Source organism: Centruroides vittatus, unplaced genomic scaffold, assembly GCF_030686945.1.
Source record: "Centruroides vittatus isolate TY-2023 unplaced genomic scaffold, ASM3068694v2 scaffold_1431, whole genome shotgun sequence".
Lineage (NCBI taxonomy): Eukaryota > Metazoa > Arthropoda > Arachnida > Scorpiones > Buthidae > Centruroides > Centruroides vittatus.
Window position 1 is genome coordinate 1,049,550 of NW_027122678.1, and position 16,400 is coordinate 1,065,949.

General features: G+C 33.4%; 1 protein-coding gene and 1 long non-coding RNA gene across 2 annotated transcripts; both read right to left on the reverse strand.

The window, feature by feature from the left end:
* Positions 1-3,450: 3,450 nt before the first annotated feature.
* LOC136986988 (uncharacterized) lies at positions 3,451-7,063 on the reverse strand. Its single transcript, XM_067284621.1, has 3 exons — positions 6,930-7,063; positions 3,809-3,953; positions 3,451-3,739 (listed from the first exon to the last, which is right to left on the reverse strand). The coding sequence occupies exons 1-3, from the start codon at positions 7,015-7,017 to the stop codon at positions 3,601-3,603; spliced, it is 372 nt and encodes a 123-aa protein (XP_067140722.1). The 5' UTR covers positions 7,018-7,063; the 3' UTR covers positions 3,451-3,600.
* Positions 7,064-13,097: 6,034 nt separating this feature from the next.
* On the reverse strand, positions 13,098-14,626 carry LOC136986993 (uncharacterized). Its single transcript, XR_010882565.1, has 4 exons — positions 14,269-14,626; positions 14,064-14,197; positions 13,779-13,992; positions 13,098-13,685 (listed from the first exon to the last, which is right to left on the reverse strand). It is a non-coding gene; the product is annotated as an uncharacterized lncRNA (long non-coding RNA).
* Between the last annotated feature and the right edge of the window lie 1,774 nt (positions 14,627-16,400).

Below are 16,400 nucleotides of genomic sequence, written 5' to 3' on the forward strand. Positions count from 1 at the left end.
GTTATTTATAAAGATATATTTTAAATTATTTACCGTATATATAGTTGAAAAATATATTGAATGTCATTAGATAATTTTTTTTAGAATAGCATTTAATACAGTTCCACACAGAAGGAGTAACTATTCCCAAATCAATTACTGAGGACCCTCGGTTGGAAACAAAAGTAAACTCTCCCGCTTCATCACCAGAAGCACGACCATTTAAAATTATTAGATCATTATCTGCACAATACTCAAGAACTTTCCGTCCTCTCACATTCACATTTACATCTTTGGAGGCTCTACTTCTCTTATTAACAGCAATACCACTACTATCACATATATTTGTCGAAATCACATTATCGTTACCAGTCCGTGCATTAAAATCTCCCAACCAAATCCAATTCGATTCGTCGACCTCAAACCTGGACAGTACATCAAAAATTTCTTGCCACCTTTGTTCCTGCATATAAACAAAACCAATATTAAACTCTCCTAATGGTAGCAGAATATTAATCAATACAATATAACTATCCCTATAAATAATATTAAATTTCAAAGATGCTTTAATGCAAAGCAACCAACCAGCCATAGGTCTACCCCTACTGTGAGCCCTCAAAGCATCACCAACAATACAATGATATTCTCTTAATTCCTCCCAATAGCATCTGCTCCCACCCTTAATAAACCAAGTTTCCGATAAAAAGACCACATCATACTTCAATAAATAACTCCAAAAAGACCGCGGTTTATTACCAATCCCAGCACAATTCCACGCCATAATAGAAAACACAGAAGACATTACTGGTTGCTATGAGATCGGCACCACCTTAGCTGATACTTCATCGACTTTATACCGAACTCCATCTACCAGTAACTTATCATAACTTAACCGAACACTTCTTGCTCCTTCTTCCCAAATACCCTTAGGTTGTATCTAATATCCCGCAAACGTTTAGAAAAATCATCATACACAGAAACATTAAGATTCCGATTCTCAAATACAGTCTTTTTAAACCTCAATTTATCACTAAAAGACCCAAATTGGCAGATCACTGGTCTGGGTTTATCTCCAACTCTCTTCCCAACCCGATACGCGTTTACAATATGCAGCGGGGATAAATTTAATGTATTAACCGCAAAAGAATTAACAGTGTCAAATATTTCCAAAGACGTCTCCTCTTTCCTCTCTTCCAATCCGTGGATAACAACATTGTTCATCCTTCTCTGATTATCCATAACATCCAGTTCTCTCTCAAAAAAAGAAAATTTCGTGAAAATTTTATCTATATCCAACGAATGCCCAACACCAGTTAACTCCCCTCCAACCTTTGACTCAACCTCCCCCAACCTCATCTCAAAGTCAATCAACGCCTCATCTACATTCTGAAGCCACTCTGTCAGATGATCCAGTCTTCTAATAAATTCATCAACCTTACCGTTCAACGAAACATGCAATCGCAATAAAAGCCTAACTCCCTCTGCCACATCAAAATTTGAGTCCTGTAATAAGTTCGCAATATCCTCTTCACCAGAAGAAGTCTCACCCTTAAACCTAGCTGTTGATCTTTCAGGAACGGTTGGAGAAAAGGTCTTCCTCTTCCGAGCCTGGGACATAATTATAAACTAGACTTACCTAGAAAAGAAAAAAAGCAATTCAAACCAATTGTTCAAAAGAAAATCGGATAGTCTCCCAAGCAGTCCAAGCAACCACAGATTAAATAGTAGGCAGACCACGCCCCAAAACGTAATTTACATAAGTAAGCACAGCTTTCGCTTTAAGCCTTAAAGAATAAATCAAAATCAGAAATAACTTTTTTAAACTGATTAAATGAAAAATTGGGAACCCCAAAAGTCTCCTCACGTAATTTTGACAAAAAAGAACAAACAGCAATAATATGAAACGCATCCAATGGTAAGTCCGCCACACCACATATGCAAATGTCCATAATCTAGACTTACCTAGAAAAGAACAGCAATTCAAACCAATTGTTCAAAAGAAAATCGGATAGTCTCCCCTATTGAAATATACTCGTACTAATCAAAGAAATACTAAAATTACATTTATACGCAGAAAATCTGTACTATCTTCAGATTTCTCTACTTCAGTTCTATTTCTCATTGTCTGGTCGTATACAAATGAAGTTCCAGATTTTCCAGCTATGTGAATAGTTTCTTCTTTATGCAACTGGTTGATTTTCTATCAGAAATCATTTTTGTGTAAGATAATATATATATATATATATATATATTGCATATAAGTGTTTATAGACTAATGTTACTTGCAAAATTTATAAGTTATTTACCATGCTAAATAATTTAAAGTTGATATTTATCCGTTTTTCATGGAGAAGTTGAGCTTCAAAAAGTGTTCCAGACTTTGGGATGCCAAAACCTTTCTGTCTTTTTCTGTAAAAACTCTTAAGTTGATTTGAAATATTAAATAATGTTGGAATTGCATTTGGTTCTTTAATCCCGGGCTAAATTTTCGTGTTTGAGGAGCCTTAAAGCTAACCATATTGACGAGATGATTTGTGTGATGACTATGATATATCAATGAAAGAAAGGGAGTCAAGTCCTTGTGGGTCACCATTTTGAATGATAAATAATGAAATGACGAAAAACCGTTTATAAACGTTCATGCTTTTAGGGACTTAAGACGCACTAAAATATGCTTTTCGATCCTTCGGTCTTGATCCAGAACCAGAAAATCAGGACATTGCAAAATATCAATAGTGAGTGATACGGGATTTGTATTATATAAAAGAACCCCTTAAGAACGCGTTTGTCTTGAACCCTTTGTAGTACATCTGCGGGAAGACTTTCCTTAGACTAAGGATCCCCCAAACATTAAGGAACATCCCTTCCGAATTAATTGGTCTGGAAGCACATCGATCGAATGGAAGTCAACAGGATTTGCGATTTCGAGTTTCTCGCCTGCCGACTTTTTCTTCTATAATATTCTAAATTGTTTTTAATGATTAAATTTAATTCAGATGGCTGCTTAACCTTATACTTCGAGTCAAAATTAAATGGTATGTTAATAATTAAACAGGAGCATTTTAATTACGATCATTCAGTATTGTAATTTCTCGGATTTGTTATGTATAACAGAGAGAAAGTATGGCGATTGGTCAAAAAGTGATTCCCCAAAGGTTTTTACATTTTTGGACTAGGGACCATGAAATGTCGAAAAATGAAAAATCATTTCAAGGAGTTTTTTGTATGTATAATTGTAAATGTGTGCATTTGCGTGTGTGCGGGTGTGTGTGGGTAGGTACTGTACCTATAAGAAACCCGAGAATTGTTCTTTCTCGAATTTCCTTAACTTGGGGACTTTTGTTCATCTTGACACATCACACTTGTGATACGAATTTTTTTAACATTTTGAAACATTCTACATCCATACATTATGTATACAAAATTAAATATGTTTAAGATTATTATTCATATTTTACACAGTGACTTACATCAGTTTTAATAACGTTTATTGAATATTTAATGAATAATTTTACTCAACATTACATTGTATGAACGTTGTTTAAGACATTAGAATTAAGTTTATATAAGATAATATTATAGTATTTTCTGTTTGGTCATTAGCATGTATTTTAGATATATTTATTTGAAATCGAATATATCGTTATGCTCTTCCTGGCTACATTCTAATTCTCCAAAACAGCAATTCGGATATTTTCCTGTTGTGCTTTTATAGCGGCAAACACTACCATCATCGTTCACGTTTACTGCTGCACCGCATCTGTTCCAACAGAATATACATCGTTTTTTAAAAATTCATAAAAACAAATATTTAACTGGATTTTCATACCCTGATACATCAACGTAAGCATGTTCCTTATCAACTTTTCCATCTCTTATTGGTGACGGGCTCAAGCAAGTCCATACTTCACACTTTTTTTCATCCATATATTCTTCTCCAGGTTTTAACAATTTTCCATTAATCTTGCATTTTCCTATTTAAATTTTAAAAGAAAGAAATTAACTTTCTTATTAATGTTTCATATGGCCAACACGAAGAGCGAATTCTGAAAGTCATTCAAAGAGCAATTAAAAGAATAATGTGCTTAAGAAAAGTTGAACACGAGAGATCTTATGTCCATGAGATCTTAGGGATAAGAAACGGGGTAAAAATCTATTGATAATAGTAAGAAGAAATGGACTTGCTATGTGGCAAGAATGAATAATAGACTGACTTTGAAAGTAACTATATCGTAAACATTCTGTATATTAAATATTTATTTAAGATTATTAAAAAGTTAGCCCTGTCAACATTAACAATCAATATTGGATCTAACTAACAACTATCTCTTTATTTTTTCATATCTTATAAATCAAGTAAATTCATCTGTTTCATTATTTAAAAGTACAAGGTGTCCCAAATTAGACTTGACATTTCCCATGACTACAGCAAAAACTATTTATCAGAAACTCATATAAGTTTAGGAGTGCAATAAAAGAATGGGACTAAAATGATGAAAATTTTTTCTAGAGAAACAAAATTAGTTCTAAAACAACCACTAGAGAGAGATTTCTAATCAGAAATATTGGCATATTGGCCTGCAATATTCTCAGACTTCAATCCTTATGATTTGGTTTTCAGATGATAGCAGACAATGTTGGTCATGTTTTTAACACGTTTTGTTCACATTAGACAAATAACTTGTGTGGCTCATTCTTATGTTCTGTAGAAAGCCTTGTACTAATTTGTTTTGCTCTAGTAAAAATTTCCAGCATTTCGTTAAGGCATTCTCAAACTTTCATGATTTTCTTATAAATAGTTTTTGCTGTAGTCAACTGGAAAATGTCAAGTTTAATTTGAGGCATTATATATATACACTTTGTATATACATTATATATACAAAGTGTTTCAAAATGGATGCCATTTATTTTACTGTAATTATGTTAATTATTATCTGAGAAAGATTCTATGTATTTTCCATCAATCGATAGAGTAATTATCCAAGTTTCAACTCTCATTTGCTTTCAAACATCTTGTTGTACACTATCTCCAGGAAACGCCGTAAACGAAAATAGCGAGAAGGCGTGCTTTTGCTCTGTTTACTGTTTTCATTCAAATATAACAGGAGATTAAAGCTACATTCAAAACATAGATGTTTAAACTCAAAATATCTGAGTAAAAACTATTTTTATTTCTTAAGCAGGGTACACACGTACTGTGATATCTGAACACGTGAATGCAAATATCTGTCATCCACACGTTAAGACGCTCTTTCAGATATACCAGTACATATGTATCCGACGTTATACTTGGTGCTTCCATAATGAAAATGTTATCCATATCCTCTAAAAATATATTTTAAACAATTTGCAAGTAGTTATAACGTCTCAAACGAAACATCGAGTAGTGTTTTGTATTTTCAGATTATTACTTTTCTGGCTGTTATATAACGGCCTAACAGAGGGAAGGTATAGCGGTCGGTCAAAATAACCTTCCAAAATTTTTACATTTTAAGAGTCAGGAACCATTGAGACGTCGAAAAATACGAAAAAAAAAAAATCGCGAGTTGTTTTCTGTATGCATGGTTGTTAGTGTTTTGTGTTGCACGATTACGTTTACCTTCTTTCAATCTTTTTCTTCGAAAATCTCTGAAATTTTGCAAGGTTGTTTGTATATTAAAGGGGTTGATGCGGTTAAATTTTGTTGGTTAAAGATTTACCGGGTGACCGGGTGGAGAGAAAAGGGAATCGTGTGTAATATGACTTTACTCGTTATTAGCATTCAGATTTTCTTTATAAAACTCATTCCTACCCTCAAAATTAAGCTTTTTGTTATTTTATAATAATTAAAAAATTAAAAAGATTTTAACAATAAAATATCATAATGTCACACCCAGTTTTAAATGTTGCAAAAAAAAAATTGGCAACTCGTTGCTAGATATTTTAAGAGTTGATCCGGAAATGTTTCGTTAAATAACGTGACCATGCAATATGAATTCTGAAGAAATATATGATGCATTTAATTTGTTTAAATGGAGATTGCACGATTGGAAAATTAATTTCAAACAGAATATTTTTATTGGGATACTATAGATTACCACCTATGGAATTTCGGGACTGAATAGATATCTGAACTGAGGGGGCCGAGACGAGTTCAACGATATCCTACTTTTGAACCGGTGACGAAAAGTAAGAAAGTTATCATAGTTTTTAAGTTGTCATACTTTTTTAATGCTTTCATGCAGACGGCACCGTAGTTGCTAGTTCTGTCATCTCGCGGTAAAGTGTGCAAACAAATTAAAAAAAGCACTATGAAAGGCAAGAAATTGCACGAACAGTCGAACGCCACTTCCTTTTTTTTCCTTTTGTTCAAGAACTACCGTGAATCAATAACTAGTGACGTTAAACAATCGGCGGCTCCCCTCCCGGGGGAGTCCATCGGGAGCACAAACAGTCGAACGCCAGTTCCTATTTATCCTTTTGTTCAAGCATCGCGACTCCCGATCGCGATAGCGCAGTCGGCTCGTAGTACTGTACTAGCCGACCGCGAGCGATAGCGAGACTGAGGGGCCGTAGCCCCCGAGGTCGACGAGCGCGAGGGTGTGCGAAATAAACTTTAACTCGAACTGCAGACGATCAGTGTGCTCGTGGATCAACATCTGCCTCTGTTGAAGGTATATATGGCCGACTGGCCGGACTGCCTGTTAAACACGCGATAGGCTTAGAGGAGAGAGCGACGCGACTTCCGATCATCGCGCGATCGCCGAAAGAAGTATGATAACTTTCTTATTTTTTGTCTCCGGCCCAAAAGTAGGGTACCGTTGAACTGGTCTCTGTCCCCTGAGTTCAGATATATACTCAAAGTCCCGAAATTCCATAGGTTGTAATCTATACTACACCCTTTTTATTTTAAATTTAATAAATTTAATGCTTTAAATTATGATAAACATCTAAACTTAATTTAAACTTACCGTCAACTTTAGGAACTGTGATTTTCGCATTGTAACCATTAACTTCGAACACAACGCACATCAAAGAAATGAAAAAGATGTAAATCATTCTTGCTTTTCTTTTCTTCTAAATTAACAATAAAAATATTCTATAGCCTGTAGTATTTATTTCGTTATATAGAATTTACTTTATTGTTCACATAGGAAAGTGTAATTAAATTACTACGTTATTCTAGAAATTTTAACTTGATATACATTACCTGTTGGACAATGAAAAATTGTGAAGCGATTCGTGCAGTTTGCTTACGTTTTATAGACAAATAATTAGCCAAATTATCTAATCCACATACGTTTTTTCACTGCGCAGGTTCAATACGACGGGATGTTCCGCCATTTTTCGATATAGTTTCAATTTGCATCTACGATTCAAACTTTGCTTCTCATACACATAATTTTTAATTCATATCGTTCAATTCATCGTGATAAAATATAGAATTATCAATTCATTACATAAGAGTAGATGCCATTTTTATGGTTTAATTGGTTCTTGTTAAAGAGTCACTGAAGTTCGCTTTTTACTATCCATGAACTTAATGTTATAAATTAAGATTACGTTTCTGGAAATGCATTTAATATATGCATTTCCAGAAACGTAATCTTAATATATATATATTCTAGAAACGTAATATATATATATATTAAATGCGCTGCTCTACGTGACATATATATATCACGTAGAGCTCTTACGTTAAAATTGCATCATTTCGTACAGTCATTATAGAAATCTAGTACCTTTACATTATTATGTCTAAGTTTAGCGAGCCAAAAATACTTTGCATATTTTAAATATACAAAAAGTGGGCTTACTTATTAATGATGTGTCAAGTATTTCGCAGACCAGTTTGACCTGGAAGAAAGTAGTTTGGCACTACTGATATAGTTTATTCTCTTTTATCATTTTAATTAAGAAAAAAAAATATTAAAAAATAAATAAATAACGTACAAAATTTAAACATAATTTGTAACTTTTATTCACTTTATTTTATATTTTATAAAATTATATTTAGAATATTATAGAGCTATTCCTACAAATTTCGGTAAATATTCTTTGTTTGGCAGCTGCTAGCCATTCGTTGCGCTTAAATTAATTTAAAAAATTTTTTATTCTAATTTCGGATTTAATGTCTATAAATTATGATTATAAGAAATACTTAAAAGAAATTTATATATAATTTTTATAATTATTTAATAAAAAGCATATTTTTAATAACAATTTCTATTGTCTAAATCATAAGGAAATTAATAATGATTATTATTCGTATACACAAAAACGTAAAAGAAAATATTGACGTATAAATTTTCGACAGTTTTTTTAATGCATTATTCATTCTTTCCAGTCTTATTAACGTTTTAAAATTATTTTATAACGCTATAAAATTTTATTCTACATCTGGATAATGGTTTAATTATATATTCTTTACTAAACATAAAATGGAGAAAATTACTGAGAAAATTTTATTATTTCAATTTTTTGAGTTTGCAAATGATGATAAAACTCTCTTAAATAAATAAAATGACATGTTATTTCGAATCAGTATTTCTTCCTAAAAGCAATGCAATACAATCTCAGTAATTCGACATATTTGGGATTGAAACAGTATCGGATTCAATAAGTAGTTTGGCGGATTATTGGAAGAAAAGTGACTTTAATGGAAAGAAAACATTTCTTTATTTGCGTAATAGTTCTGTACATTGTATTAATCAAAAACATATACAGGATGAGTCAATTTGACTCACCCTGTATATGTTTTTGTCCCTTGCCCCCTTTTCGTTTCAAAAGTGTCCACCAGTGACCGAGTGAATATAACTACTGAACACTGAAAACTTATTTAGTCGTGGGTTCGCTCCTTGCCAATGGGCTGGTCACGGTTTTCTTCATGTTTGTAACCCCTAAATAGCTGCCAGTTTCCCATAAAAAAAACCTTTCAATATTTGGTTACACTATTTTGCTTTATATCACAGATCCATATAAACCAAAAAATTTGAAATTTAGAATAATATTTTTATATAGTAAGAGCATCAAAGCCTGACTATATAAAAGTGTATAGATTTTATAAATCAATAAAGGAGATACGAGTCATATCTCTAGTGGAATAACACTTAATGAGAATTTTATTTATTATGAGCATCTAAAATATTTTTTAAAATTTACCTTATTTTAAAATATAGTTTTTGCCTTTTGTAGTAATAGTAAGTTTTAAAATGTTCTTTTTTAATAAAATGTCGTAACAGATAGCGCAACACACTATTTTAATACTGAGCCTTTTCGTATCCCTCTATAATATTAATAATTTATTTTAAAGCTAACTACATATTATTAAATAAAGAAGTTTCTCATAATTCAACAAAATTATTCCTTTAACATTTATTATTATTTAAATTTTATATGGTAGTAATAATTTAAAATAATCATAATTATATTCCTTGTTCCTTTAATTTTCCTGTTTGCAAACCGTGAAAGTCTTGCCAGAGCCCTGGCAGCTTTTTTCACGGAAAGCAGTGGGGCAGTGGCAGAGCAAGACCTAAATTTGATGTGGGCAAGGCAAGGGCAGTGTTCAGTAACGTAGAATTCTTGCTAAGTTTAGTTGTTCTGCGATATTGAACTCGTTTCTAACTACTGATTGGCCAATGCCACCTAGGAATATTCCTAAGTGGCGTTGGCTTGACTCCTCCCACCGTTATAATTCTTGCTAGTTCAGTCAGCTTCTTTTATCTGTGCTAACTTCTACTAGCGACGTCATTGTGTTTGTCTCGTCGTACGATTTACAAGATGGCTGCTTGTGTTGGTGTAAACATATTTTATTATAACAATCATAAAATTGTGATAATAATGATACAATACAATACAATACAATATCTTTATTAAGGTACATTTAGTACATGCCTGGTCCCGCATATGGCATTACCAGAGTTTAATACATAGTGCAAGTACAGAATACATTTACAATGAATATAAATATATACACGCTATGTAGAATTAGAATCTATATTAAGTGAGCAAATACATATTATATTTAATAAATTGGTTAGTAAATAACAGAAAATGCAATATAATCGTGACAATTAGGTTTAATTAGTGAATCAAGATTACAAGAAGAGGGCTACAATTTACCGTTTCATTTGTATTATGTCGGAACACACAAACGAACAAAATGGTTTTTAGAAGTTAGTGTAACAATTACAGTGAAGTGACAGAATAGACAATTGCAAAAGATACAGTTATAGATGTGTTATGTAAAAATGAAGTACGCCAATCGTGTGAATACAAATTATAATAAATTAATTGGTGCTGGATAACAGATAATAATATAATCGCGACAGATAGTTAAGTAGCGAACATAAGATGACAATAAAATGTATAAGTTTTAACGCGACAGTTAAAGTAAGTTATTAATCATACAGCTATCATTATATTTTGCAGGAATTAGCGTAACAATTACATGAAGTAACTAGCATTAATCAAAAAGCGCGATAAATACGTTTTGTAGTTGAAGAGCCACGATTACTGATGATACATTAGGCATAGTTCAAACCAAAATGAATATGTCAAATCAGTTGTTACCCAAAATCAAGGATAGCCCAGTTCTTCTACAAGAAGTTTTAGCTCTAATCTTTCTTTCTCTGATGTTACGCATTCATATATATAATGACTACTGTTGTCTTGAACTTGGCAGACAGGGCACAGATTAGTGTCACTGTTGGTGAACCTGTAGAAGAGATAAGAGACGAATTTACCATGGTTGGTGATAAACTGTGTTTTGTGATGGCTGGGTGAAAACCAATTAAGGGAGAAGAACTGTTGGATGTAAGGGATGAATTTGTAAGTTAAGCTTTGATTATTGAGGTTCCAGTTTTCCTGCCAAGTTTGCAGACATTCATTCCACAGCAGACGACAAAGACTTCGCCTGCATATTCTGTGGTAGACAATGAAAGCAGAATCACTAGTGTGATTGCAGTTTTGGCCAACAGATCTGCCAACAGATTTGGCCAACAGATCTGCCCTCTCGTTCCCTGTGGTCCCCTGATGGGCACGAGTCCAAGAGATACTGTAAGTGTTGCTGGAGTTGTCAATGAGCTCCCTAATCTCACAGGCAAGGTGGTGAAGGTTATTGCTTTATTGCTTCTGATAACACTACAGGCAGAGAGGCAGTCAGTGTATAGGTGTATAGAGGTATGGGAGTAATTCTCAACAGTCCAAGTAATTGCCATGCGTATGGCCACAAGTTCCGCCTGGAAAACGGTACAAACCTGATCTAAACGGTAACAGTTGTGATGTGTTTCCTTATTGTCCTCATAAGCGATAAAGCTACAACCGATTTTATCATTTATTTTGGACCTGTCTGTGTAGAGCACAACTTTGGCCTGGTGAGGAGAGCAGTTGTTATTTTGCAGCGAGTACCGGGGCAACGGGTGTTGCAGTAGGGGTAGGGTCTCTCGATGGTATTGGAGTAGATAGTCCCATTTCTGGTTGGAATGTCAAACCCCCACATGGCATGATGCAGTTTAATTTTAATGGTGATAGTAAGGTCTAGGGGGGTTTCCTTGCAATGACCTGGATGCTCTGATTGGGGGCAGTACAATAAGCTTTGGTGATGCGAGTCCCATGATAGCCGAAAGTCCAGCATCACCCCGAGGTATTTTATGGCCTTCTCGATCTTGATAGTTTTATTTCTCATTTTAATGTGTGGGGGGTCGACGATAGAGATTGTGCTTGCCTGACTTATTGAAGACAATATCCTTCATTTTTAGCGGGTTAAACTGCAATTTGTGCTCAACGCCCCAGTCACAAATTTTATCCAGCAAGAGATTGGCCCTGCGCTCCAATTCAGCACGAGAATGACCACCCAAGAGCAGTATGACATCGTCTGCATAAGCACATATACTGTCCTGTCCAAAGTTCTCTTCTAAGAAGGAATTGAAGGTTATGTTCCACAGGAGTGGTCCACAGACTGACCCCTGCGGACACCCCCTAGTGATTTTCTTCTGTACAGAGTGCTGCCCCATTGAAGAATGGCTTTCCTATTGCTTAGGTAGTCCTGGAGTAGGTGAAAGATGTTAGCAGGGCAATTAATTGGTCTCAGCTGGTGGACAATAAGTGGCCACCAAGCCATATCAAACGCCTTTGAAATGTCCACACTTATTCCCAGTACGTATTTGTAGTCATTAAGGAGATGGCTGATAGAATTTACTACCATTTGAATCGCATCCTCAGCAGACCTCTGTGGCCTGAAGCCATGTCATGTTGTGGGCATCGTGGAGGAGGTTGTTATGTTCCACATGCCAGCTAAGCCTGCCATTGATGAGGCGCTGTAGAATTTTCCCAAGAACTGGCAGAAAGGAGATGGGTCTAGACTCGGTGGGAGAATCTGGCTTAGGAACTGGCACAATGCCAGCCACTTTCCAACTATCAGGAAAAATACCATGTCGTAGACAAGCATTGTATAGGTTGCATAATTGAAGCGGGATTAAATTCCATATATGCGTAGCGATTTCACTAATAATATGGTCAAGACCGGGGGTCTTGCCCTTACTCAGGTTAGTAATGATCTCATCAATCTCATCGACTGTAAAAGGAGGCATGTTGTTGTTAGTACTACAGGGAGCGTCGGCATTGTGACGAAGTTGTTTCTGCCAGGGTGTTTCATTAAAAAGACTCAATTAAGCCATAGTCATTTTCATTCAGAAAAGTTGTTAAAAAGTACTAAATAAACTTTATTTTGTACAGGACAGATCAGACAGATTAAGTCAAATTTCACAACTGTCTCATATTTACCCACATTGACCCTATGTATAATTTTCAATTGAAATGAACAAATAAATAACATATTTGAAAATTTTAAAATATTTTTGTCAAAAGTTCTGAATGTATTAAAAGCGCAAGTGAAACAATATATATGATCATATTTTAAATATTTGAATAATGCAGTTAATTTCAAAAATTGTGTATAAATATCTTATCAAATATTGAACACAAAACAATGTTAAAAATTATTATTATTACGTATGTAAAATTTCAAAATAATACAAATTAAAGTTGAGAAATTAAAACATCTTTATAATTCTGTTAAACAGTGCATATATATGATAACTGCTATAATATATCAATACAATGAATTTACATGCTGTATAATTTTTAAAACATTTTATTACTACAATAATAATTTTATTTTATAAAACTTTAAAGAAAAACATAATTCTACAACTTTGTACAAGTATTAAATTCAATGCATTATTTCTAAATTATCAGTCTCATTATTTCATTTCTTTTTGATTTTCCTGAAACTGAATCATCATTTATAATTTGATAAGATTTATCTTTTTCATCATTGTCATCATCATCATCCATATCATAATCACAGATGCTTCCATCTGTATTTAATATTAAATTATGCAAACAACAACATGCAATAACAACATTAGGGACTAAGTCAATGCGTGTTTTGTCTATACATTTAAGTCTGCGAAATTTTGCCTTTAAAATACCAAATGCTTGTTCAATAACTACACGCGTTGAGCTGTGTACATAATTGTAATGTTTTTCTTGTGGAGATAAATGACCATTGTCTCTAAAAGGTGTCAATAAATTAACTGTACACGGATAAGTATAATCACCGAGTAAATGGTAATCTGAGGGTATAAAGTTAGGATCATTTGCTAATTTTTGACCAAGAGGACTGATGCGAAATACACGAGCGTCATGTGCAGAACCTGCTCGATCTGCAAATACATCAAAAAATACTTTATTTGAATTGCAGACTGCTTGGAGAATAATCGATGAATCACCTTTGCGATTGACAAAAGCATTCCTACCATTCATTGGAGGTTTGCAGTGTATATACAATATATGGCACCTATAACTCCCGGAAAGTGCTTTCTTGATTCAAAATCATTTGCAATTGACTTGTATTGATGAGATTCTAGCCAATGTATGAAATCATGCCGATGTGACGCAATTGCCTTAAGAATAGCAGAAATTATGTAATGAGCAGTACTTTTCCATACCCCAAATCTGTCCGCAATTTGTCTGGAAATATAACATTAATTGTTTATATTATCAAAACGCTTTAGAAACTAAATTAATTACTTATTATTTACCTATAACTTTCTTGATTGGCAAGATACCATACAATTATAAGAATTTTTTTAATAACTGGGATTGTTGCTAAGTTCATCCCTATACCATCTGTTTCAGAAGTTTGAAGATCGTCCTGAACAAATTCTAGAAGTTTCTATGGATAATTTTTTAAATTAGATGATATTTAGAATATAGCTAAAGTAGTAATTAAAAACTGAAACTTACTTGGATTGAATGTCTACTCATTCTAAAATGACTTCGGAATGTAAATCATCATATGTCGGTATAGTAGATTCCGAATACATTTTAACGGACGATAACAGTTTATTTCCTCGATTAAAATTAATGATTGATTCATTAATTTCGTCACGATCTGACGTAGCTTCCATTTGAAGAATTGTATTCGTTATTACATCGTTTTCGGCTAGTTTGTTTGCGACAATTGTTTCAATAATAACTTTGTTTTCGTCCGTCATTTTGCTCAGTTGTCTAACAAAGAATAGTCGTTCAATGATGCTCAGAACACTCTTAGCTTCGCCCACTAAGCCACTCAGAATTCTTATTTGTTCTTCATTACTGAACACGGCCCTGACCTTCTTATATAGACCTTGGGGCAAGGTACATTTCACGAGGCTCTCCGAGGGCGCAAGAAGGATTTTATAAAATAAAAAGCAGTTGAAACTGTCAAATTTTTATTCATAAAAATGCAAACTATATTCTTTGACAAAGAAAAATTAAAAAAAGAAAAAAGAATTAAAGAAACAGAAATTTCCTGCTTTTAGCCTTACTGAACTCCTTAATAATTGTATCGTAATTCAGCTTAGATGCTATATATGCTTCAATAGATAAAACTGCCAAAGCTGAAAGTCTTTCCTGACCCATCGTATTTCTTGAATAATTTTTTATTAGTTTTAATTTTGAAAAGCTCCTTTCAGCGTAGGCAGTACATACCGGTATTGTTAACAAAATTCGAACGACAATGTAAATATTTGGGTAAATTTCTTTCAAGTTATTTTCTGATATGTATTGGAGCAGCTGTTTCACATCTTTAATAAAGTTGGGTAAATTTGGGGTCATTGTTTGTAATTCTTCATATAATTCGTAAGGCTGGAAGTTACTGCTCTCACCCACTTGCAGGACTGAGTGTAAATCTTGACAGTTTTTTAATATTTGCTCTTTTGGAATATTTTTAACTTGCTTAGATCATAGAGAAAAAGCAAAATTTTCAAAATGTTGATTTAAAGAAACAAATCTCGAATCCATATTGCTTATTATAGAATCAATCATGGTGTTAATACCAAAATCTGTTTCATACCGGCTTTTGTGAGACTGTATAGGTTGATCGCTGCCTTCATAATCGAACATCTTTTTCTTTTTGGCTACCCTTTCATTTTTAAAGCTTTTTGGCAGTTCATAACTGCCATTCTCAATAAATTGACGTCAGACAAGCATTTTTCGAATCCAGTTTGCCGATATTCTTAGATCCAATCACAAAATGTACGCAAATGTTCAAGAGCAATGCTTAAATGGACTTGTACTGATTGCCATAATTTGCTTATGATAATAACACGCGATAATATCTCATACCACACATGTAATGATATGATAAATTCTAAACTGAGCATTTCGTTTAAACCGAATCACAATCACTGAGTGTGTCTTGTTGTTCCGTTTGATTTTTTAAGCTTTCGATGCATTCAACAACATCATCGAATTTCAATAATACGGCCTTCAATGCCTCGATTCTGCTTTCCCACCTAGTGTCTGATAAAGGCTTCATAGTAAGCTTTAATTTGCCTTTGATTAATTCCCAGCGTTTGCTGACCTATCCCCTGACCTGTTTTCAGAATCAAGGATCAAGAGTTATAACTTAAGCAAGTGCAAGTGCAAATCGGCGATATGATCTTTAAGCCTTACACCTACTTGTTTTTTGTTTCTCCTGTGTAATTTTTCGGGTTTTCACAAGTGCGTGGTATGGAATAAATTGCATCCTCTACCTTATTACTTTGTTCAGGCTTTATTTTTTGTATTCTCTTTTGCAACTTTTCGTAGGTTGGAGTTAGTTTTATATTTACTTTGTTAAAATCTTTATTTATTTTCTCAAACAAACCTTTCATATAAGAGAAAGCTACATATCTTATGTCGGCGCCTTTGTTTCTTTTTTGTTTGTTCTGTTGATGTTTATTGCTGATTTTACTTTCTCATTTTTGTATTATTCTATTGGGGTAACCATTTAATTTAAATTTTAGTTTCAAAATTGTTTTATTATATACATGTTTGTATTGTAATACCCGAAAAATACTTCTCTTTCCATACTTATGTATTGTAATTTAATGTGCTTTTTTATGATTTACACA

What these genes read in the sequence shown, in the direction of transcription:
- LOC136986988 (XM_067284621.1), bottom strand. Translation starts at nt 7,017, where the DNA reads ATGATTTACATCTTTTTCATTTCTTTGATGTGCGTTGTGTTCGAAGTT. An exon ending in CACAGTTCCTAAAGTTGACG is followed by an intron (nt 3,954 to 6,929) that starts GTAAGTTTAAAT and finishes AAATTTAAATAG; the next exon opens with GAAAATGCAAGATTAATGGA. An exon ending in GCTTACGTTGATGTATCAGG is followed by an intron (nt 3,740 to 3,808) that starts GTATGAAAATCC and finishes CTGTTGGAACAG; the next exon opens with ATGCGGTGCAGCAGTAAACG.